This window comes from Aquila chrysaetos, chromosome 11 (genome assembly GCF_900496995.4).
Source record: "Aquila chrysaetos chrysaetos chromosome 11, bAquChr1.4, whole genome shotgun sequence".
NCBI lineage: Eukaryota > Metazoa > Chordata > Aves > Accipitriformes > Accipitridae > Aquila > Aquila chrysaetos.
The window spans coordinates 43,175,449-43,195,869 of NC_044014.1; the positions used below are offsets into that span (position 1 = coordinate 43,175,449).

The 20,421-nt window shown below is 60.6% G+C and overlaps 3 protein-coding genes across 4 annotated transcripts; 1 reads left to right on the top strand and 2 right to left on the bottom strand.

Annotated features, from left to right (window-relative positions):
- Positions 1 to 50: 50 nt before the first annotated feature.
- On the top strand, positions 51 to 2,919 carry PRKCSH (protein kinase C substrate 80K-H). Its single transcript, XM_030029667.2, has 7 exons — positions 51 to 58; positions 385 to 476; positions 807 to 876; positions 1,177 to 1,266; positions 1,751 to 1,825; positions 1,923 to 2,022; positions 2,406 to 2,919. The coding sequence occupies exons 1-7, from the start codon at positions 51 to 53 to the stop codon at positions 2,538 to 2,540; spliced, it is 570 nt and encodes a 189-aa protein (XP_029885527.1). The 3' UTR covers positions 2,541 to 2,919.
- Positions 2,920 to 3,059: 140 nt separating this feature from the next.
- COLGALT1 (collagen beta(1-O)galactosyltransferase 1) lies at positions 3,060 to 10,274 on the bottom strand. The gene is given in 14 exon segments (XM_030031367.2): positions 3,060 to 3,362; positions 4,821 to 5,027; positions 5,103 to 5,230; positions 6,106 to 6,238; positions 6,367 to 6,473; positions 6,733 to 6,809; positions 6,965 to 7,084; positions 7,473 to 7,677; positions 8,373 to 8,507; positions 8,609 to 8,623; positions 8,625 to 8,727; positions 9,778 to 9,836; positions 9,838 to 9,890; positions 10,011 to 10,274. Coding segments are annotated over 14 exon segments (1,860 nt in total). The 5' UTR covers positions 10,261 to 10,274; the 3' UTR covers positions 3,060 to 3,094.
- A 457-nt stretch (positions 10,275 to 10,731) lies between these two features.
- Positions 10,732 to 19,096, bottom strand: NIBAN3 (niban apoptosis regulator 3). 2 transcript variants are annotated; one of them, XM_030031362.2, is made up of 14 exons: positions 18,908 to 19,096; positions 17,906 to 18,036; positions 17,285 to 17,416; positions 16,718 to 16,832; positions 15,505 to 15,654; positions 15,127 to 15,242; positions 14,939 to 15,043; positions 14,316 to 14,478; positions 13,781 to 13,968; positions 13,253 to 13,411; positions 12,833 to 12,949; positions 12,547 to 12,654; positions 11,819 to 11,930; positions 10,732 to 11,018 (listed from the first exon to the last, which is right to left on the bottom strand). In XM_030031362.2, exons 1-14 carry the CDS (start codon positions 19,086 to 19,088, stop codon positions 10,918 to 10,920), a joined length of 1,878 nt encoding a protein of 625 aa, XP_029887222.1. In that variant the 5' UTR covers positions 19,089 to 19,096; the 3' UTR covers positions 10,732 to 10,917. The 2 variants fall into 2 exon arrangements, 1 of the variants encoding a protein (XP_029887222.1); XR_003925844.2 differs by lacking the exon at positions 10,732 to 11,018 and adding an exon at positions 12,135 to 12,447.
- Positions 19,097 to 20,421: the final 1,325 nt, after the last annotated feature.

A 20,421-nucleotide genomic window follows, 5' to 3' on the forward strand; every position in this document is an offset into this window, starting at 1 on the left:
GGGGGCTCCAGGGTTTTTTTTGAGGGGGGCGGGAAGCCTTGCTGCCTCCCATGTTTGGGTAGGTGCTATGTGAAGTTGGTATGGGGAAACTGAGGCACGGGGGTGAGGGACAGAGCCTGATCCACCCCCCCCCCCCCCCACCACCATGTGCAGGGCCAAGCTGAGCCCCCCCCCCCCCCCCCCCGAGCCCCCCCTGGAGGAGACTCCCCCTGAGGAGGAGGAGGAGGAGGAAGAAGAGGCTGAAGAAGAGGAGGAAGAAGACGACGGTGAAGGCCCCGAGGAAGAGCTGAAGGTGGGGGGGGCCACAGGGTGCAGCTGGGGCCCCCCCCCACCCTGCTATGGGGGGGGTTGGGGCCCCCCCTCCTGACCCCACTGTCCCCCCAGGTGCCCCCCCCGCAGCACCCTGAGGAGAAGGGTCCTGAGGAGCCCCCCCCCGGCACCTCCCTTCGATGCTGCCACTCAGGCCCTGATTGATGGTACGGGGGTCCTGGGGGGCTTAGGGGGTCCCTGGGAGGTCTGGGGGTCTCAGGGGGGGGGTCAGGGTGTATCTGGGGGGGGGTCTGTGGGGGAAAGGGGGTTTCTTGGGGGGAATGATAGGGTTTGGGGGGGGCTGGGGGGGTATGAATGCTGGGAGGAAGGGGGGGGTGTCTCTGTGTTGCTGGGGGGGGGCTGACGCCTCTCTGCCCCCCCTGGTGGGGGTCCGACCCCTCTCTGCCCCCCCTGGTGGGGGTCCGGGGCTGCTCCCTGTTTGGGGGGCCACCTCCCTGTCTGGGGGGGCCCCCCACAACCCCTCCGTGCCCCGCCAGCTGCCCAGCAGGCCCGCGAGGAGCTTGAAGAGGCTGAACGAGCCCTCAAGGAGGCTGAGGAGTCTATCAGGTAGGGTGGGGGCCTGGAACCCCCCCCGAGCCCCCCTTTGGGGGGGACAACACCCCAAAAACCTCTGTCCCCTCCCATTTGGGTGGGGGGGACACCCCAAAAACCCTCCTGGGGAGGGAATACTGCAAAAAAACCCTCAGGGTGGGGGGGTAGTACCTTGAATACCAGTGTGTCTCCTTTTGTGCCATGTGCCTCAGTTTCCCCCAGGGCTGAGGGGGGTGGGAGTGGGGTCTGGGGGGGGGGTCTGGGGGGTGTCTCTGTCGTCGTCCCCCCCCCCCATGACCCCCCCCATCCCGGCAGGGCCCTGGAACAGGAGCTGGCCTTCGACTTCGGCCCCCAGGGCGAGTTCTCCTACCTGTACAACCAGTGCTACGAGCTGGGCACCAGCGAGTAAGGGGTGGCTGGGGGACATGGGGGGGTGCTGGGGGGAGATGTTGGGGAGCCAGGTAGGGGGGACATCAGGGGGATGGGGGGGTCTTGAGGGGGGTTACAGGGGACAGGAGAGAGGGACTGGTGGGGTTATAGGGAACGGGGGGGTCACGGAGGGCTGGGTATGGGGGACAGCTGGGGGGGGGCAAGCTGGGGAGGGGTTGGGGGGACACAGAAGGGACATCGGGGGGGTTGGGGAGAGGGGAGTTGGGGGGGGTTATGGGGGACCAGGTCTGGGGACACGGAGGGGGGTCTCTGGGGATGTGGGGGTGCTGGGGGGCACTGGGGACTGGCTATGGGGACACCGGGGCTGGGTACAGGGGACACGGGGGAAGCCAGGTATGGGGAATGTGGGGGGGCGGTTCTGGGGGACATGGGGGAGTTGGGGTCCCCCCCGTGCCCTCTCCATGTCCCCCCCCATCACCGTGCCCCCCCCTGTCCCCAGGTACATCTACCGCCTCTGCCCCTTCAAACGCGTCTCCCAGAAACCCAAACACGGCGGCGCCGAGACCAACCTGGGGTAAGGGGACCCTCGGGGACCCCCAGGGACCCTGGCGGTGGCCCCCGTCCCCCCCTTCACGTGTCCCCCCGTGTCCGTGTGTCCCCCCCCACCCCAGGACATGGGGCGCCTGGGCCGGCCCCGAGCACGATCGCTTCAGCGCCATGAAGTACGAGCACGGGACGGGCTGCTGGCAGGGCCCCAACCGGGCCACCACGGTGAGGCTGTCCCCATGTCCCCCAGGGTGTCCCCACATCCCCTGTCCCCCCCCGGATGTCCCCAGCCCCCCTGGGGGGGGGTTCCCCATTCCCAAGGGTGCCCCATGTCCCCTTGGGGTGTCCCCAACCTCCTGGCGTGTCCTTGTCCCTGGGTGCCCCGTGTTCCCCCAGCCCCCGAGGGGGTGTCCTCGTCCCCTGGGGGTGTCTCTGTCCCTTTGGGGTGCCCCAGGTCCCCTGGGGTGGGGTCCCTGTCCCCTTGGGGTCCCCTGGGGTGTCCCCAGCCTCCTGGGCTGTTCCTGTCCCTGCGTTCCCCCATCCCCGGGGGTGCCCCGTGTCCCCAAGGCGGGGGGGCATCCCTGGCCCCCCACTGAGCCCCAGCGCAGGTGAAGCTGTCCTGCGGGACGGAGACGGCGGTGACGGCCACCACGGAGCCCAGCCGCTGCGAGTACCTGATGGAGCTGGTGACGCCCGCGGCGTGTCGCACGCCCCCCTCGCACGAGGACCACGACGAGCTCTGACCCCGGGTACCGCCGTCCACACGCACGCCCCCCCCCCCCCGCCTCGCACGAGGGGACACCCACCTCGCACGGGGAACCCCCCCCCCCCACCCCAGCTCGCACGAGGACTCCCCTCGCACGGCCGCAGTATCCTGGCTGTGCCTCTGTTTTTCCGGGGGGGGGGGAACCGTTCCCTCAGGGGGACAATCCCTGCTGCTCTTGTCCCCGGCGGGGCGGGGGGGGCTGACAGCATGGTCCCTGCCTCGGTTTCCCTCACCCACAGCCCTGTGGGAGCTGCCAGGACCTCAAGGGACCACAACCCCCCTGCCAGGACCTTTATGGGGGGGGGGGACGGGGACGACACACACAGGACGACACTGTGACTGAGCCGGGGGGGGGGGGGGGCCACAGGCGATGATAACTGGTTCCTCCCCGTAGTGGGGAGGCGGGGGGGGGGGGGGGGGGAGGATGGCCGCTTCCATCACTCTCCAAACCGAGAAATAAAAATAAAAATAGAATTTAAAAGCGATATCCATGCCCCCGCCCCCCCCCCCCCCCCCACCCCCCGCGCCGGGTCATAGCTCGTCCCGCGCGGCGCTGTCGAGGGGGGACTGGAGCACGTCGGAATTCTGGGCCTCCCGCCGCAGCTCCTGCTGCTCCTTCATCTTCTGGGATTTGGCGCGGTCCCAGTCGGTGAGGGTGGCTTCGTCGTCCCACACCACCGACGTCTCGGTGTCGCTGACGTAACCCTCCTCCCCCGTGTAGTGGGTGGGAAACACCAGCAGCGGCTCTGCCGAAAACGCCACCAAATCCCGCTTGGTAAAATGTTTGGTGTAGTCAGTGCTGGCAGGGAGGAGAGAGGAAAGGTCAGGGGTGGGGGGAAAAAAAAAAAAAAAAAAAAACACCCAGGAAAAGGGTTTTTCCCGGCAGAATGCAAAGGGATTTTTTTGAAAGAGAAACAGTCCTGAGGAACAGGGAGGGGAGGTCCCGGGATGCCATAGGGATTTGGGACGATGAGAAAATGGCGACGAGGGAAGCGACGGCAAAGGGACAAGAAACCGGATCCTGAGAGACAAGAAAAGTGGTTCCCAAGGGAGGAGGAACTGGATCCCAGGGGGGGAAATGAATCCAAAGGGACGTGAAACCATCTCCCACAGAACACGAAACTTGTCTCCGAGGGGAAACGGAGCTGAAGGGACAAGAAAAACACTCCGAGGGAAACTGCTCCCAAGGGACAAGGAACTGTCACCAAGGGAAAATGGATCCCAAGGGACAAGAAACTGTCTCCAAGGGGAAACGGAGCCAAGGGGACAAGAAAAGTGGTTCCCAAGGGACAAGGAACCGGCTCCGGGGAAATGGATCCAAAGGGACGTGAAACCATCTCTCACAGGACACAAAGCTGACTCCGAGGGGAAATGGAGCTGAAGGGACAAGAAAAATGCTCTGAGGGAAACAGATCTGAGGAAAACAGCTCCCAAGGGACAAGAAACTGGTTCGAAAGAGACAAGGAACTGTCACCACGGGGAGACAGCCCCGAGGGGACATGGAAAATGGCTCCCGAGGGACAAGAAATGGCCTCCAAGGGGGAATGGATCCCGAGGGACAGAAAAAGTGTCTCCAAGGGAAGCTTCTCCAAAGGGACAAGGACTTGGCTCCCAGGGAAATGGATCCAAAGGAACAAGAAACTGTCTCCGAGGGGAAATGGAGCCAAGGGGATGAGAAAAGTGGTTCCCAAGGGACGAGGAACCGGCTCCGAGGGGGAAATGGATCCAAAGGGACGTGAAACCATCTCCCACAGGACACAAAACTGTCTCCAAGGGGAAACGGAGCTGAAGGGACATGGAAAATGCTCTGAGGGAAACAGATCTGAGGAAAACAGCTCCCACGGGACAAGAAACGGGTTCCCAAGGGACTGTCACCGCAGGGAAACAGCCCCGAGAGGACACGGAAAATGGCTCCCAAGGGAGAATGGATCCTGAGGGACACGAAGAGTGGTTCCCAAGGGACGAGGAACTGGCGCTGAGGGGGAAATGGATCCAAAGGGACGTGAAACCATCTCCCACAGGACATGAAACTGTCTCCAAGGGGAAACAGAGCCGAAGGGACAAGAAAAGCATCTCCCGAGGGACAAGAGCCCCCTCCGAGGGGGAAACGGATCCCCGGGGACAAGAGCAACATCCCCAAAGGGACAAAAAACGGGCTCCGCAGGGAAACCCCTCCATCCCCGGCGGCACACGGACGCTCTCCCCCCCGACCCGGGCATCCGATTCCGTCCCACCCCCCCGTCCCCGCCGGACTCACAGCGGGTGTTTGTCGAACATGACGGGCAGGAACTCGTCGACGGGCAACATCTTGCCCAGCGGCTCGGCCGCCAGCAGCTTGCGAGCGCCGCGCAGCGAAAGGACGTAACCCAAAGTCCAGTAGGAATAATCCGCTTCCACCAGGTTCCTCACCCGCGGCACCGATTTCTCCGGACGTTCCACCTGCATCCGCTTCCTTCCGATGTAACTGCGGGAGAGACGGCGCCTTCGTTAACGGCGACGAGTCGGTTCCCGGTCCGGGGTAATTAGCGACGAGGCTCACATGAGGTCCCAGGTCAGCCCGGCCGCCTCCAGGTCGTGCATCAGGTTCATCAGGCGTCGCTTGAAGAAGATCTCGAAGCGCAGGTCGTCCTCGAACACCACCGACTTCTCCAGCCCCCTCGCCACGATCTGGGATTTAACGGAAAAGGGAAATCCTCCCGGTTCTCCCGCGAGGCCGGAGGGACGGGAGCGGCTCCGGGGCCGACGCGGTGCCCGGCAGGAGCAGCGTCGGCACCAGCCACCTCCGACACCTTCTCCCGACGCGTGACAGCGGGCCAGGCCTGTTGTCCCCTCCGGATCAGGGACTTGTCCCCGTCCTTCCCCTTGGGATTAGTCCCAGTCCTTCACTTCGGGATTAGGGACTCATCCCCTTCTTTGAAATTGGGATTAGGGACTCATCCCCATCATTCCTCTCAGGATTAGGGACTCATCCCCATCATTACTGTTAGGACTAAGGACCTGTCTTCTTCACTGCCGTCAGGATTAGGGACTCGGCCCCTTCCTTCCTGATGGAATTAGGGACTTGTCCCTGTCTTTCCCCACAGGATTCAGGACTTGTCCCCTCCCTTCCCATCAGGATTACAGATTTGTCCCCTTTCTTACTGTTGGGATTAGGGACTCATCTCTTTCATTGATATTGCAATTAGGGACTCATCCCCTTCCTTCCCAGTGGGATTAGGGATTTCTCCCTTTCCTTGTTGTTGGGATTAGGGATTCATCCCCTTTGTTACCATCAGGATTAGGAATTTCTCCCTTTCCTTGCTAACAGGGACTCATTCCCATCGGGATTACGGATTTATCCACTTCGTTACAATCGCAATTAGGGATTTGTCCATCTCCTTACCATCAGGATAAGGGACTTGGCCCCCTTTGCTCCTGCCAGGACTAAGGCCTCATCTGCCGCCTTCCCATCAGGATTAGGATCTCAACCCCCTCCTTCCCATTGGGATCAGGCCCCCCCACCCCAGACCACGTCCGTTCCAGCCCCCCCGGCAGCCCCTCACCTCCTGCCAGACGCGGTAGTGGCTGAGGAAGCAGCCCAGCTCCCCCTTGGTGAGCGGCCGCCCGTGGTAGGGGTCCTTGTACCCCGGCAGCATCCGAATGCCCAGCGCTTCCACCTCGGAGCTGTTCATGGCTCTGCAAACCAATGGGCTCGATCCCGAAGGAAAATCCCAACCGCCCCACCCCGGCCAGGAGAGCGGCTCCACGGTCGACCTGGCACCGTTTCGCCGCCTTCCCGGACCCTCCGGGATTTTTGGACTCACTTGCCGTCCACCGCCTCCACCAGCTTGCAGGCGATCTCCTGCTCGTAGAGCGTCCGCAGCATCCGCTCCCGGCGGTCCGCCCGCCGCTGCAGGTTAATCATGAAAACCTGAAAAGGAAGGAAAATACTCCAAATTCAGAGAAGAGGAAAAAAACCACCCCAAAATCCAGACGATGCGGGGAACGACACAGGACCCAAAGCCAGAAGAGAGGGAGGAACCACCCAAAATCCAGAAAGGTGGGGGGAATCCCCCAAAATCCTGAAGGGAGGGGAACGATGACCCCCAAAAACCAGAAGAGAAGGGGGGGGGGATCCCCCAAATCCCACCCGGCAGCACAGGCAGCCTCAGCTGGGGCGCGGCGCTCACCTCATCGAAGCCCATCTTGTCGGGGACCTTGGGGGGGACCCAGACGTGTGGGGATGGCTCCGCCGGCGGGTGCTTCACTGAGGGGGGGGAAAGGAGGGAGAAACCCGGCTCGCACAGCTCCTGCCGGAGCCTCCCGGGAGCCAGGGTGGGCCACGGCCGGAGCCAAGTTGGGATAAACCACCGGATCCGGGCACGGAGGCACTGGGAGCGGGGCCCGGCCCTCGCTGCTCACCCATGATCTCCAGCTGGACGTGCAGGAAGCTCTCCGCCTCGTCCCGCAAGGTGCTGTGCGACCGCAGCGGCACCGGCAGGAACCCGTACACCTCCCGGTTACAGACGAACATCTGGACTTCTGAAATTAAGCCGGGCCAGAGTCAAAGTTAAGCCAAAGCCAACGCCAGCCCAAAGCCAAGGCCAACGCCAAGCCAAAGCCAAGGCCAACCCAAAGCCAAAGCCAGCACCAGCCCAAAGCCAATGCCAGCTCAAAGCCAACGTCAACGCCAACCCAAAGCCAAAGCCAGCCCAAAGCCAACACCAGCCTAAAGCCAAGGCCAAGGCCAACCCAAAGCCAACATCAACCCAAAGCCAACGCCAATGCCAACCCAAAGCCAACGCCAGCCCAAAGCCAACGCCAACGCCAACCCAAAGCCAAGGCCAATGCCAACCCAAAGGCAACGCCAGCCCAAAGCCAACACCAGCCCAAAGCCAAGGCCAACGCCAGCCCCCCCCCGGCTCCTCACCCGCCTGCCGGCAGGAGAAGGCAAAGACAATGATGTCATCAAAGGCCCAGGTGTAGTCGGGGTGGGGCGGGTAGAAGGCGAGCGCCCGCGAGGCCTCCTTCCGCAGGTCCACCAGGAAGGTGGAGTGCACCATGGGCACTGCGAAGCAGCCTCGGCGCTCACGCTTCCGGATCGGCAGGTAGGCCGGCGTCCGCCTGTAGTAACCCTGGAGGAGGCAGGAACCGCCTGGGGGCTCGGCTCGGCCCCGGGGAGCGGCAGGATGGGAGGACGCGGCACCCCGTGGACGTGCCACCCAGGGGATGTGGAGCACCCAGAGAACGTGGCACCCAAGGGAAGCAGTGCCCAGGGAACCTGGAACCCAAAGGACCTGGAGAATCCAGCACCCAGAGGACCCAGCACCCAGGGGACCTGGGGAACCCAGCACCCAGAGGACCCAGCACCCAGGGGACCTGGAAAACCCAGCACCCAGAGGACCCAGCACCCAGGGGACCCAGCACCCAGGGGACCTGGCACCCAAGGTATGCAGTGCCCAGAGAACCCAGCACCCAGAGGACGTGGAGAACCCGGCACCCAGAGAACCTGGCACCCAGGGGATCCAGTGCCCAGGAGATGCAGCACCCAGTGCCCAAGGGACATGGCACCCAAGGGACGTGGCACCCAAGGGACGCAGTGCCCAGAGAACCCAGCACCCAGAGGACCTGGAGAACCCAGAGGACCTGGAGAACCTGGCACCCAGGGGACTCAGCACCCAGAGAACCTGGAGAACCCGGCACCCAGGGGACCTGGAGAACCCAGCACCCAGAGGACCCAGCACCCAAGGTATGCAGTGCCCAGAGAACCCAGCACCCAGAGAACCTGGAGAACCCGGCACCCAGAGCACCCGGAGGACCCGGCCCTCACCTGCGCCGTCATCCCGCACCAGAAGTTGGAGTAGGCGGCGCGCGAGTCCAACATGGGAGCCACCACCGTCTTGTTCTCCGCCATCAGCAGCCCCAGGGTGTCGGGGTTGATCAGGACGTTGTCGGCGTCCAGGAACTGCCCGACGGCACCGAGACGCCCGACCGGCGCCGTCAGCCCCCGAAACCGGCGCCGTGGAGCTGTGGCCCCCCCCGCCCCCGGCCCCGGGACCCCCTTACCAGCAGGTAGTCGGCCCCAGTTGGCGCGGGCGGACTCCAGCGCCGCCTGACGCAGTTTCATCACGTGCTCGTAGCGGGAGGGGGACCAGTGCTTGGGGCCCTCCTCGTCGGGGTACCACCTGGGGGAGGGGGGGGGTCCGCGCTGCCCTCCTGCCCTGAGAGACCCCCCCCAGCCCCTGCACCCACCCACCCGCTCCACGGGGACCCCCTGAGACCCGGCACCCAGAGGGGACACCCCCCCCCCCCCCCGAACTTGGGCAGTCACAGCCCATGGGGCTCCCCTCAAACCTGGGCACCCACACCCCCCCCCCAAAACTTGGGCACCCACAACCCAGGGGGACACCCTGTCTCAAACTTGGGCACCCACATGGACACCCCCCCCCCCCCAAACCTGGGCACTTACAACCCCTAGGGGCCCCCCCAAAACTGGACACCCACAGTCCACAGAGACCTCCCCCCCCAAATCTGGGCACCCATAGGAGCCCCCCCCCCCCCCAAACTTGGGCACCTACAACCCACAGGAACCCCCCCCCCCAAAACTGGACACCCACAGCCCACAGGGATCCCCCAAACTTAGGCACCCACCACAGGCACCCCCCCCAAACTTGGGCACCCACAGGGACCCCACCCCAAACTTGGGCACTTACAACCCATAGGGACCCCCCGAAAGCTGGACACCCACAGCCCATGGGGACCCCCCCAAACCTGGGGACCCCCCAAACTTGGGGACCCACAGGGACCCCCCCCAAACTTGGGCACCTACAACCCACAGGGACTCCCTCAAAGCTGGACACCCACAACCTATGGGAGCCCCCCCATGAAACTTGGGCACCCACAGCCCACAGGGGACCCCCCCAAACCCGGGTACCCACAGGGACACCCCTCCTCAAACTTGGGCAGCTACAACCCATAGGAACACCCCCCCCCCCCAAAACTGGACACCCACAATCCACAGGGACACCCCCCCCCCAAACCTGGGTACCTACAACCCACAGGGACACCCCCCCCAAAACTTGGGCACCCACAGCCCACGGGGACACCCCCCCCACAAAACTTAGGCACCCACAGGGCCCCCCCCCCCAAACCCAGACTCCCGCAGCCCACAGGGCTCCCCCGTGGCCACCTTCCCGGTCCCCCCCCCGTCCCTCCCGGTCCCCCCCCCCCCTCACCTCGGCTCCTCCATGGGCCGCCACTCCACGCGGTGGTAGAGCCCCCGCACCCCCCCCAGCCCACTCCCGCAGCACGGCCGTCGTGTTATCCACGCTGTGATCCACCGCCACCCCTGCGCGGACAACCGCACACGACACACACACACCCCCCCCGCCGCCACCATCAGTCTCCCGGCCTCCCCCCCCAAAAAACACCCGACCCCCCCCCCCCCCCCACGCGTGTCTCGCCCACCAGAGCGCCGTCCGCTCCTTGGGGTGCCGCAGCCTCTCCAGCGCTCCCAGCGCGGCCGGCAGGGCGTGGGCCGCGTTCCTCGCCAGCAACGCGATCGTCACCCGGGGGGGTCTCAGGCCCGATTCGGGATTCCACCGTTCCTCGGGGAAATACCCGTGGACGTGGAACGGGCCCGGTCCCGGTCCCGGTCCCGCCGCCAGCGCCAGCAGCGGCAGCAGCAGCCGCGGAGGGAACGGCCGCCCCGCCGCCATCCTGGGCAGCCCCCGCCCCGCCCCGCCAGGCTCCGCCCCCGCCGCCGCCGCGCCACGCCCCCTCCCCGCCGCCGGCGGGAAGGAGGGCACGCCCCCTTCTGGCGCGCCACGCCCCCTTCTGGCGCGCCACGCCCCCTTCTGGCGCGCCACCCCGCGGCGAGGCCTCCGCCTCCCGCCCCATCTCCCCCTCCTCTGCCCCATGTCTCCCCCTTCTGCCCCACATCTCTGCCCCCCCCGCCCCATCTCCCTCTCCCTCCACTCCCCCACATCTGTCCTTCTCCCCCACCTCCCTCTCCTCTGCCCCATCTCCTCCATTCCAGCTCCCCCCTGCCCCATCGCGCCCTCCTCTGCCCCACACCTCTTTCCCCTGCCCCCATCTCCCCCCGCTTCTGCCCCATCTCTCTCTCCCCCCTACCCTTTGTGAAGCCCCACAGCTTTGTTTCCCCCCCCCAGCACGCTCCGCACACGTCGGCCATTTCCAATCACTCAGTTTTTCACTGGACACGACCCGCTCCCAGTGGGGCCAAAGGGGTTCGGAGTCACCCGCCGGCCCCCGCAGTGGGACACGGCCCCGCTGACCCCCATCTGGGGAGGGGAGGGGGGTCACAACCAGTGAGGGGGGGGGGTCACGGCCGGTACGGCGGCGACGCTGGGTCCTCAGCCCATCTCCTCGTAGAGCAGCTCCTCGGTGCTCTGCGGCAGGGAGAAGCCATCGGCGTAGAGGTTGTGTCTGTTACGGCACGAGGCCTCGGCCAGCGCTGGAAGAGGGAACGGGAGTCATCCTCAGCGCTAAACTTAACCTTCAAAATGTCACTTTCAAGTACTTTCACCTTCAAAATGCTACTTTCAGGTACTTCACCTTCAAAATGTTACTTTCAAGTATTTCACCTTCAAAATGTCAAGTATTTTCACCTTCAAAATGCTACTTTTAGGTATTTTCTCTTCAAAATCCTACTCGCAAGTTTTCAAGTAAAATTCTCAAAATCCGACTTTCAGGTGAACCACACGGACCCATCTCAGCCTGTTTTCACCCCGGTTCCACGCTTGGCCGATGGAAAACCGTCGACAGTTTTACAACCGGGTGAAGTCCCCTTCTCGCCCGTCCCCCCCCTCCTCTTTCCCGTTCCCCACTCGCTCACTGCCCATAACAGCTCCCCTGTTCGACGCTGTATGAGGCGGCGATGAACACGCAGCCCTCCCATGACATCACGCCTGTAAAATGAGATGATTTTCCACCCCCCCCCCCCCCCCCGCCTCGGCTTTGGCCAGCGGGAGGTTTAGAGGTTCCAGCCAGCGAGGGGGGGAGGGAAAAAAAACTGGCAGGAAGAAAATAATTCAGCCTTGGGATTCTGGAACGGACCAAGGGCAACAGCTGGAAAGAAACTTGAATGTACAAACATGGAAATCACCGTCTAACGGCTTAAAAAAACCAAAAAAAAAACCCCAACCCCCCACTCCGAATCTCAGCCGGGTACAGAAAAGCAGTAGCAACGATTTGGCGACTGGAAATATTTTGACGGGGGAAATATTTTCCCTGGGCAACGCAGCCCCCCCTCACCTCTGCCGACAGCCCGCAGCAGCACGGCCAGGACTGTTTCTTCGTAAATATTTTCCAGGTTAATGATGCCACTGAAGTCGGCGAACACGAAGCTCTCGTACTGCGGCAGCTCCTACGCGGTGGGGGAGGGAAGAGCGGGGCAGCGTCACCGTTTGTGTTCCCAGCGAGCCGTGAAACCAACAGCCAGGATGGGAAGAATTGATGGGAATTGGGTAAGCCTCCCCCAAAAAAAATCGGGCAGGGCAAGGCCAGGGTCTACAGCAGCGCCCTCGGATCCCAGAGGAGCCCCTCTTCCCCATGGCAGGGCGCCCTTCACCTCCAAAAACACCCCTGGGACTCGCTACGGAGGGAATCGCTCCAGCCAGCGTTCCGGCACAGCGAATGGGAAGATGTAAAAAAAAAAAAAAAAAAAAAAAAAGGGAATAAAATAAAGGAGAATGTTCTGTTCTGGGAAACAGCTAAAGGACAGTCACACCCACGGCGGCACGGAACAGAACATGAGTTGTGTCCGTTTGGAGGAGATTTTCGGGATGCCGTCTAGGAGAGAGCTGCGGTTTGGCAGCCTGCGCCGTGGCGGCTTGAATTAAAAGCTCTTTTCTGCGGAGAGACGGTTCCTCAGCGCCAGGACGCTGAGGGAAGGAGTCGCTTTTTCTTGCTGAACTAAAACCCGCTTGTTTGAGCCCGTTCCCCCCCCCCCCCCCCCCAGCCTGTCGCAGGCACGACCGTACCAGCTTACACCCGGACTCCAAATGCTTCAGTAGAAAAGGAAGAAAAATCCGGACCAGCCACTCCTGAGCGAACCGCTTCCGGACGGAGCTGCTGTCGTAGTCAAACTTCTGCAATTCAATTCAAAAAGAGGATCGGTCCCTTCGCAACAACCTCACGTCTGCGGCGTGAGAGCAACGCAGAAATGCGAGGAAATGCAGCGAAGCGGGGTGGGGGTTCAACAGAAAAAAAAAAAAAAAAAACAAACTCCACCTAAAATAAACCCATCGAGAGGGACCCCCGCCTCACCTTCAGCACCCGCTCTTTGACTTTCTCCAGCATTTGGGTGAGCCGGCGCCGGCCGGCCGCCTGGCCGAGGTGCTGCTGCGAGAGCTGCAGGAAGGTGTGGGTGGCATTCTCCATCAGCTGCAAGATTAAAAAACCAAAAACACCTCGCTGAGCTGATACCGGGCTTGCGGGACCCAGGATTTTGCTCCACATCTCGCCCCCCCCAGCCCCATTGCGAATCCCTTCCTCCTTGGTTAGCCAACTCGTTGGGGTTTGTTTTTCTTTTTTAAACTAAGAAAATATTTGCAGATTTTTGCTTCGTGCCTTTGGAGCAGCCCAAGGAGAAACGGAACGCGAGGCGGGGAAGCGAGCGGCTGAGGCCGGAGCCAGAGCCCCCGGCCGGCGTCGGACCCCCCCGCCACTCTGAGCGTCAGCACCTACCTGCTGCATGAGGTTCTGCGCGCCGAGGACCAGGCTCGTCACGCCGCGGAAGCCGAACCGCTCCTCCAGCCCTCGCAGGCTTTCTCGATACAGGTCGGCCTCCTCGTAGCACAGGTGCATGACTTGGGGCTGCCACGACGTTCTCCCCAGCGCCAGAAGCTACGTCAGAGCAGCGACGCGTCACTCGGGCGGCGCGCGGCATCCCCGCGTTTGCTCCCCGGGGTTGTTGGGATCCCCGGCTCGGTATTCCCGCTCTCCGTTCCCTCTCCGGAGCACGGACCACCGGCACGTGCTCAGGGAAAGAGCGTGAGCCCAACAGCGTCCTCCGACATCTCCCCAGCGGCCGAGAGACCTGACGCTCAATAAAGCTCAACCCCGTGAGAACCCTCCTGCCGGGATTCGACACCGATTCAAACGAGCTGCCGCACTGCGACGATGACGACGCCTCAGGACTCGGTCCCGCGCCCACAACGGCAGCGGCGGGGCTGGAAGAGAGCAGCCGCCTTTGCCGTCCCGTTCCCGCGTTACCTCTTTCTGCAGGACCGCGACGGGAGAGCTCCGGACGAGTCCGATCATCTCATCAACCCTCTGGGCAAAGAGCGAGCGAACCGCCTCGACTCCCGAGCTGACGGGACGCATGAGTTCCTCCATCACGCACTCCAGGTGAGGTTCCACGCTCCGGCCGCAGCACGACTCCGCCGGGCTCTGCACCGCAGCTGCCGAGAGCGAAAGCTGTGGGTCGCCCGACGGACCGGACCGTGCTCCACGCCGCGCCGCATTCCACGCCGTGCTGCGCTCCGCGAGGCGCAGTCACACCGGCGGGGCTCAGGTTCGGGTAGAAAACGCCACCTGAGATCTCCCACCCACAGCCCCTCTTTATTACACCCAAATTCGCCGTAGCTGTTGGTCGGCGGTTCCCAAACCGACGCTATCCAAGCCAGCACTTCACAAACTAAGGCCTGCAACTAGAGGCGGACGAATTTCACGGATTTGTCCAGGTCTTTTTTATTTTTGAACCTGTGTTTTTGCCTTTTATCCCGACGTTTCCCCCCGTTTGCCCAACCTTGGAGTTTGCTGGCTATCTGATCCTTCAGAGTCAGCATCTGATCCAGGTCAGGGCGAATTTTCTTCTCCAGCTCCGTCTGTAGTTTTTCTTTCTCCTTCTGAAAACCTTCGAATTCGCTGGCGATTTCGCTGAGGATCAGGGCGTAAACCTCCTGGAGAAACTGGGCGGCCGATGAGGAGCGGGTGAACCAGAGAAAGAATGAACAAAGGAGAGGTAAGAGGCACAACTTTTGGGAACGTTACCGTTACTGGGCTCACCACTGAACAAAAACCCACCTCCCATCCGTGTCACGCTCCTGAAATTCCTTGACTCATCCCGCTTCGTTTCACCCAACCCAAATATCAAGTAATTACTTCGTCCCTCTCCATTACAACCATCCCCTCGCTGCCGATACGTGGAACCAGCCACACCGCTCACACGCCGCAATGCTCCCCGTTTTTCACTCCAGCGCTTCCGTGGGAAGCAGCCCTGGAACGGGCCTTTTTTGTCCCAATTGTTCTTTATTTGAGAAGTTTACACACGATGCTCCGCTCTCCCTCCGAGCACGCCGGTCATCACCGCATGTGCCAGCGTCAGCACAGCCCCGACTTTGGGGTGCAAGCGACACCCCGGGCATTCACCTGGAGCCACAGCTGCCGCCGCCTCCTTTCTGACCCTCTGATGCTCGGGAGCACCTGAGAGCGCAGCACCGGCAGCAAATCCTCCATCAGCACGTTTCCGAGGATCTAAAACCCAAAACGAGAGGCTGAAACCACCTCGGAGCAACAACCTCGCTGGAAAAGCTCCGGTCTCGGAACGCTTTACCGACCTCAGGTTCCGGCCCCAGGAGAAGATCCCCTGCCCCGTAGCGGCCTCTCTCTTGCCTGTAAAACCGCACAGCCTCGAGGAACGCCTCCGCTTCCAGAGAATCCCTCCTCTGTAGTTCTGAGGACAAAGGATGGGTTAGTCCCGGCGATGTTTAATCGAGGACACTCAGAGCAATTCCCACCAAACCGCGGGAACGCAGTGGCTAAAAACTATTCCGAGCGAGAATAAAGGCCGCAAGCGGCGCTCGCCCTCCGGGCACAAACGTGGCGAGACTCGACTCGCGCTGCCCGCTCCGTGAAAAGATCCCCAGGGTGGAGAGCTCACGCTCTCGGACCTCGCCGCTTCGTTAGGCGGCACCCACCCGCTTCGGCAGCCTCACCCGTGCTGCGGTAACGAATGCCATCCCGAAGAGCGGCCTTCCAGATCCGTCGCGATTCCGCCGAGTCTGCGCAGAAGCAGAAATGCCTCCGGAAGGGATGGTAGAGGAAAAACAGAAACTCTCCTGGCGGGTCGGCGAAGGGGCTGCCACCTCGGGGAGGAAGGAGAGAGGAAGGAGCGCAATGTACGCTGGCGCTGCAACAATTTTGAATTAAATCTCTGTAAACTCTTGCAAGCTTCCCTAGCGGTAAGGCTGCCGTTCGTATTTTCATGCAGGAATACCAGTTTACGGATAAAATAGAACGCCGTCCTTCAAGAACGACCCAAGGCCCCGCCGCGTCTCAGCCGCTCGTTAGAAAACGAGGGGGATCATGCCCCGCCAGACGTCGGCCGTCAAGCCGGGGAAACGCCAAAGGGACGGGATCAGCTGGCGCGGCCTTTGCCGAGCTTTTCCTTTTTTTAGCGTTAATAGACGCAACTAACAGGAGTTTTGGCGCAGCGTGGTAAACAGCAAGAACCGTTCACAGGGGAGGAGTATGAATGTTTTGTTCCAAGAGCAGATTGGTAAAAGCTCGCCTCCTTTTTAACCAGTATCTGCAGCAGACTGGAAAGATCCCAATTCCATTACGTTTTTTATTTTAAATGGTGCCATCTGTACTTTAAAACAACAACGGTAATTTACAAGTGTTCGCAACCAGATATAAACTCTTTTATAGTAGGCAGCTCTCTAATAAAAGCCAGAGGGCTGCACGCTGAAGAGCTGAACAGAGAAAACCGTCTGAAATGAATTTCAGTCACTGGCAAAGTTTCTGTGCAGCTGCTTCTGGTTTCGTGCCACTCGGGTTTCAGATTTTCGCTTTCCAGCTGGCCGAGTCAAGCCGTGCAGGCTGCCGGCAGCCCCGAGCACAGCTGTCTGCCGGGGGAGAATGCCAGAGGATGCGGAGAAACAAGGAAAACAACAGATTCAGCTGCAGGAGATCTCAAAAGCGCCAAGTCTGGGCAACACCGAAAGTTTAGCCCCAAGTGTTATGGCTCTGCCTACACGTAAGGAAGTTTCTCAGGTGTCTGTTGGCGCAGGGTCTCTCGGCCGGACATAGAACCTGCCTCGTGCGTTCACCTCATCCTCCTCCGTCACGCTCCGAGGTGCCGAACCGGACTCTGCTCCTACCCCAGCCACAACCTATTTCTTAACCGTCGACGCGTCACAGAATTACCTGCGAGTCCTTGGCACAGATCGCCGAGCGATTCGGCGTATTCGCTCGGTGAAGACAGCAGCAGGTAGCCGGAGAGAGCGGTCGAGCCTCTGGGCTCGCAGCCTTTCCTCAGGGCCTGGAAAAGAAATCAAAGGGCGAGTCCTCAGCGAGGGTTTGCGGGCGGTGATTTAATTGTTCACACTGACAGCGGAGCAGCTGGCGACGGTGAGCAGGTTTGTTTCTCGTGGCTTCGCTTACGCCAGCTTCAGAACTCAGTACCTCCTTCATGCGAAAGAGGTACCGACAATTAAAACAACAGAAGGATCCAACGCAACGCGGTGATCCAGGGTGAATTTTAAAGCAAATGGAATGTATTTGTGGAAGGATTCTCCGTGCAAAGAGAACCGTTGTTCAGCCATGCGGGTGGGAAGCGGCAGGCTTTTACACAAGCAGCTGGGCAGGGGTATCTGCACGGTCCCGTGCCCACCTTCGCCTCTGCCTGCAAGGGATGAGGTTTTCACGAGGTTTGGCCACAAAAAATCCTCCATTTTACGACCTCTGCAGCAGTAGCTGCGGGAGCACGTTTACCTCTTCGCTTTCGAACCACCGCAGGGTAAAATCTCCAAGCAGAATGAAGTAATTCTCCTGCCAGCTGCGGGAATCGCCGTCATACTGGGAGAGCAATCCCTCGTGCAGAGCGGCGTCGGGCGGCCCCCGGAGCTGAGGACACACGAGAGAAGAGCTGGAAAAGGTGCAAAGCGTCAGCGCTGCGGGGAGACAGACCCATCGCCCGGCGCATACGAGCTGGCCCCAGCCAGACCTTTTGCTACCAGGGTTGCAAAAATAATAGCGAGAGGCAGCGGGACACGGACATCTAGTGGTGGTGAAAAGCTAAAAAACCAGGTCGTCACTCTCTGTGACAAAACCGTGGTGCTGCTGTAAGGGCTTCGACGGTCTTTGGCACCGATTTGTGAGCTAGACCCTCGGCTGTCGATCCCACCTTCTCGTCTCTCTTAAAACACGCTCCTAAATATTTACTTCTAAGCCACAAAAGATAAAAGTTTTCCCTAGCAACAGGTCGCTGTTCTGCGTAGCGTTCAACTACACGATGAAGCTGCAACGAGATGGGGAACAGCAGCTGCGTCTTCCCAGGCACCTCTGAGACAAGATGGACTTCAGCAGGTTCGTGTTCCTCGCGGAGCCTTTTACCTCTCTCGGCAGGAGCTGCGGGGCCGGTTTCCCTTGGGGGTCCAGCTCCCCCGAGACCCGTCTCAGAAGGGCAGTCGCCAGCTGCCTCCGGTAATAGGGCACGAAGTTCTTCATCGTGGCGTCTGCGCGACCTGGGGGCACAGCAAGGACAGAGCCCGTTTTGGGGGGCACCCTCCTGCCAGAGGAGGCTGCTCGCTCCTTTTAGTTAACATTTTTTTTACTCTCCTCTAAGGACAGCAGTGGAAGGCGAGCGCTGAGGCATGAAGCAACCTCTCCGTATTTCAGGAAATAAAGAGTTACGGCTCTTTCCTTTCCTGCACTTGTCGCTGGACCCCACTCCCAAACCGCGGGCGCTTTGTCACCCTGGGAATGCGGCCAGCGTAGCCCAGGAAGGCGCCTGGTCAAAAAAGGATCTGAAATGTCAGAGGGTCCGACGCTAATCAAAACTTAAAAAGGCTTCTTATGTGCCACTGCTTCTCCAAACGCTTCTTCCGCCAGCTGGGAAGATGGAAACAAGAGAGCAAATTCATCGACAGCAGAGTTACTGAAATGTCACGCCCTGTAGGCTTGAAAGAATTGGACAACAAAGCCGCAGTCTGAAGCTCCAGAGGCGTCTTACGGCCCAGAGAAACGCGTCGCTCAAGACACCGGAGGAGGCAGGGAGTGCAGCGAGCCGACGCTCTAAGGACGAGGCGCTTCCCAACCCTCTCTCCGAGAGCCATCCGAAGAGGAAGGTACCAGAGACGAGGGCTCGGAGACTCCTTTCGCCCGCTCCGCTGGTTTTTGTCCAACTAACGCCTTAAAACCAACGGCTAAATCAGATCTCACATCTCACCAAGCCCAAACGTGAGCTCAGCGAGCACCGACCCAGTGCTGGCAGCCTTGCGGTGCGGAAGGAGGGCTGACACTGCCAAGAGAGCCCTGCCACGACTCGCTGCGAACAGAATCTGTATTTCCCCCCCCCAAAAAAAAGCAACGGAGACAGCCAAAGTCCTTTCTCACCTCTCAGATACCTGCGCTGTCTCCCGCTCAGAGGGCTCGAACACCTTCCTCCCATCTTCGGCCTCAGCGCGCTCGCTGCCGGCCGGGCTCCGAGGCCTGGCTCGGTGGTGGTGAGGGGACACCCCACATGCCGGCTTCTCCGCCCGGCAGCTCTTTTCCGTCTCTCTCCCCTCCAGATCATCGGTTCATAAATATTCAAATAAAGTCTTGTATCGAACCCCCTCCCCCTCACAAAATGAGCCTTAAAGGGGCAGCGGCACCTCTGCGGCTTCCCACCCCTTTCTACCAGTTTCCCCCCAAGTTTTGCGTGCTAAAACGGCACCGATTTGGTTTCCGATTTATTTTTGAGACAGGGCGAATTTGTGCTCGGCCGCATCCCAGCTCAGGGGGTCCCGCTTTTGCAGCGGGACGGCGCTAGCCGTCTCTTCGCTCACCCGCACGTGCCGTTTTCATCCTAGAAACAATTACCAGTTACCGTTAATTAACACAGAACTATTCAAGATGAGACTCCGCGCGTTGGAATTTAAATTTAGGATGCTAAAGTGGTTCACGTGTAAATTTACACGACACTACGAAAAGCGCAACCGGGTTTCTCCAAATTTGCTCTCGGTGCTCCATGCTCTGCCCACCTTGTCCCCGTCTCAGCTACCGCCAGCACGAGATACCCCAAAACCGAAGGAAGGGGGTAAGGAATTCGGGAACCATGCAGAAGCGACCGAGTGGGATACAGCGAGGGGATTTTTCTGAGTTATTTCCAAATTTGAGAGCGTATCACGGAAACAGCTCTGCTCGCTGCTGTGCTCCGCACCTGCTCTCGCTTCCCTAATCAAGCTTGAACGAAATCTGTCGTTTTGACCGTTACGCAACCGGTGGTTTTTGATACCCTTCGCGCCCCACGGGACGTGTAGAAACAGGAAACTCTGAGCAGAAATATCCGGCACTCGCATCAGCCCCCAGGGTGGTCAAAAAGCCCAAACGCTTTTAATAGAAGGAAATCAGTGGGGGATAGTTTAGAAAAAGCCATAAAGCCGAGTGAAAAAAGGTTTCGGAATCACCGGAGGGATGACACGGCGCGGCCGCGCAAGAGAAACGGGTTTCTACAGACACGGCACCAAGGACCTGATGCGTGGAAACTTAACCACCGCGCGTTTTTGGACTCACGTTTGCCAAAACCACCTCATTAAAACTTGCATCGTTTGTCAGATCCCAGAACAGGGAATCACGTTATTTTCAATAATTTGCGTTAGATTTTAGTTTCAAAGTCTCGTCCATGTGCATCTGCTCTGCTGGTTTACTTTGCGTTTTTAAGATGCAGAGCTTGGCTATCGGGCAGACACAAACGTGATTTTAGTCACGTTCGTGTTTAACTCGCAAACCCTGACGCTTTCTGCCTGGATCTCCTTAAAAGCGATTTCGGAGATACCAAGAACAGCCCTGCTTCGCAGCTCCCACCAGAATCCATAGGTAGCCCCCGTGAAGGCGACGCTAAAGATGACTACGGACGGCAGCGACAA

Excerpts from the sequence above, each read along its gene's own strand:
- PRKCSH (XM_030029667.2), top strand. Across the intron at positions 477-806 it reads CACTCAGGCCCTGATTGATG|CTGCCCAGCAGGCCCGCGAG; the intron begins GTACGGGGGTCC and ends GTGCCCCGCCAG. Across the intron at positions 1,267-1,750 it reads TACGAGCTGGGCACCAGCGA|GTACATCTACCGCCTCTGCC; the intron begins GTAAGGGGTGGC and ends CCCTGTCCCCAG.
- NIBAN3 (XM_030031362.2), bottom strand. The coding sequence starts at position 19,088 with ATGATCTGGAGGGGAGAGAGACGGAAAAGAGCTGCCGGGCGGAGAAGC. Across the intron at positions 17,417-17,905 it reads CGCAGCTCCTGCCGAGAGAG|CTCCGGGGGCCGCCCGACGC; the intron begins GTAAAAGGCTCC and ends GTGTGTCCTCAG. Across the intron at positions 16,833-17,284 it reads GGTGGTTCGAAAGCGAAGAG|GCCCTGAGGAAAGGCTGCGA; the intron begins GTAAACGTGCTC and ends TTTCTTTTCCAG.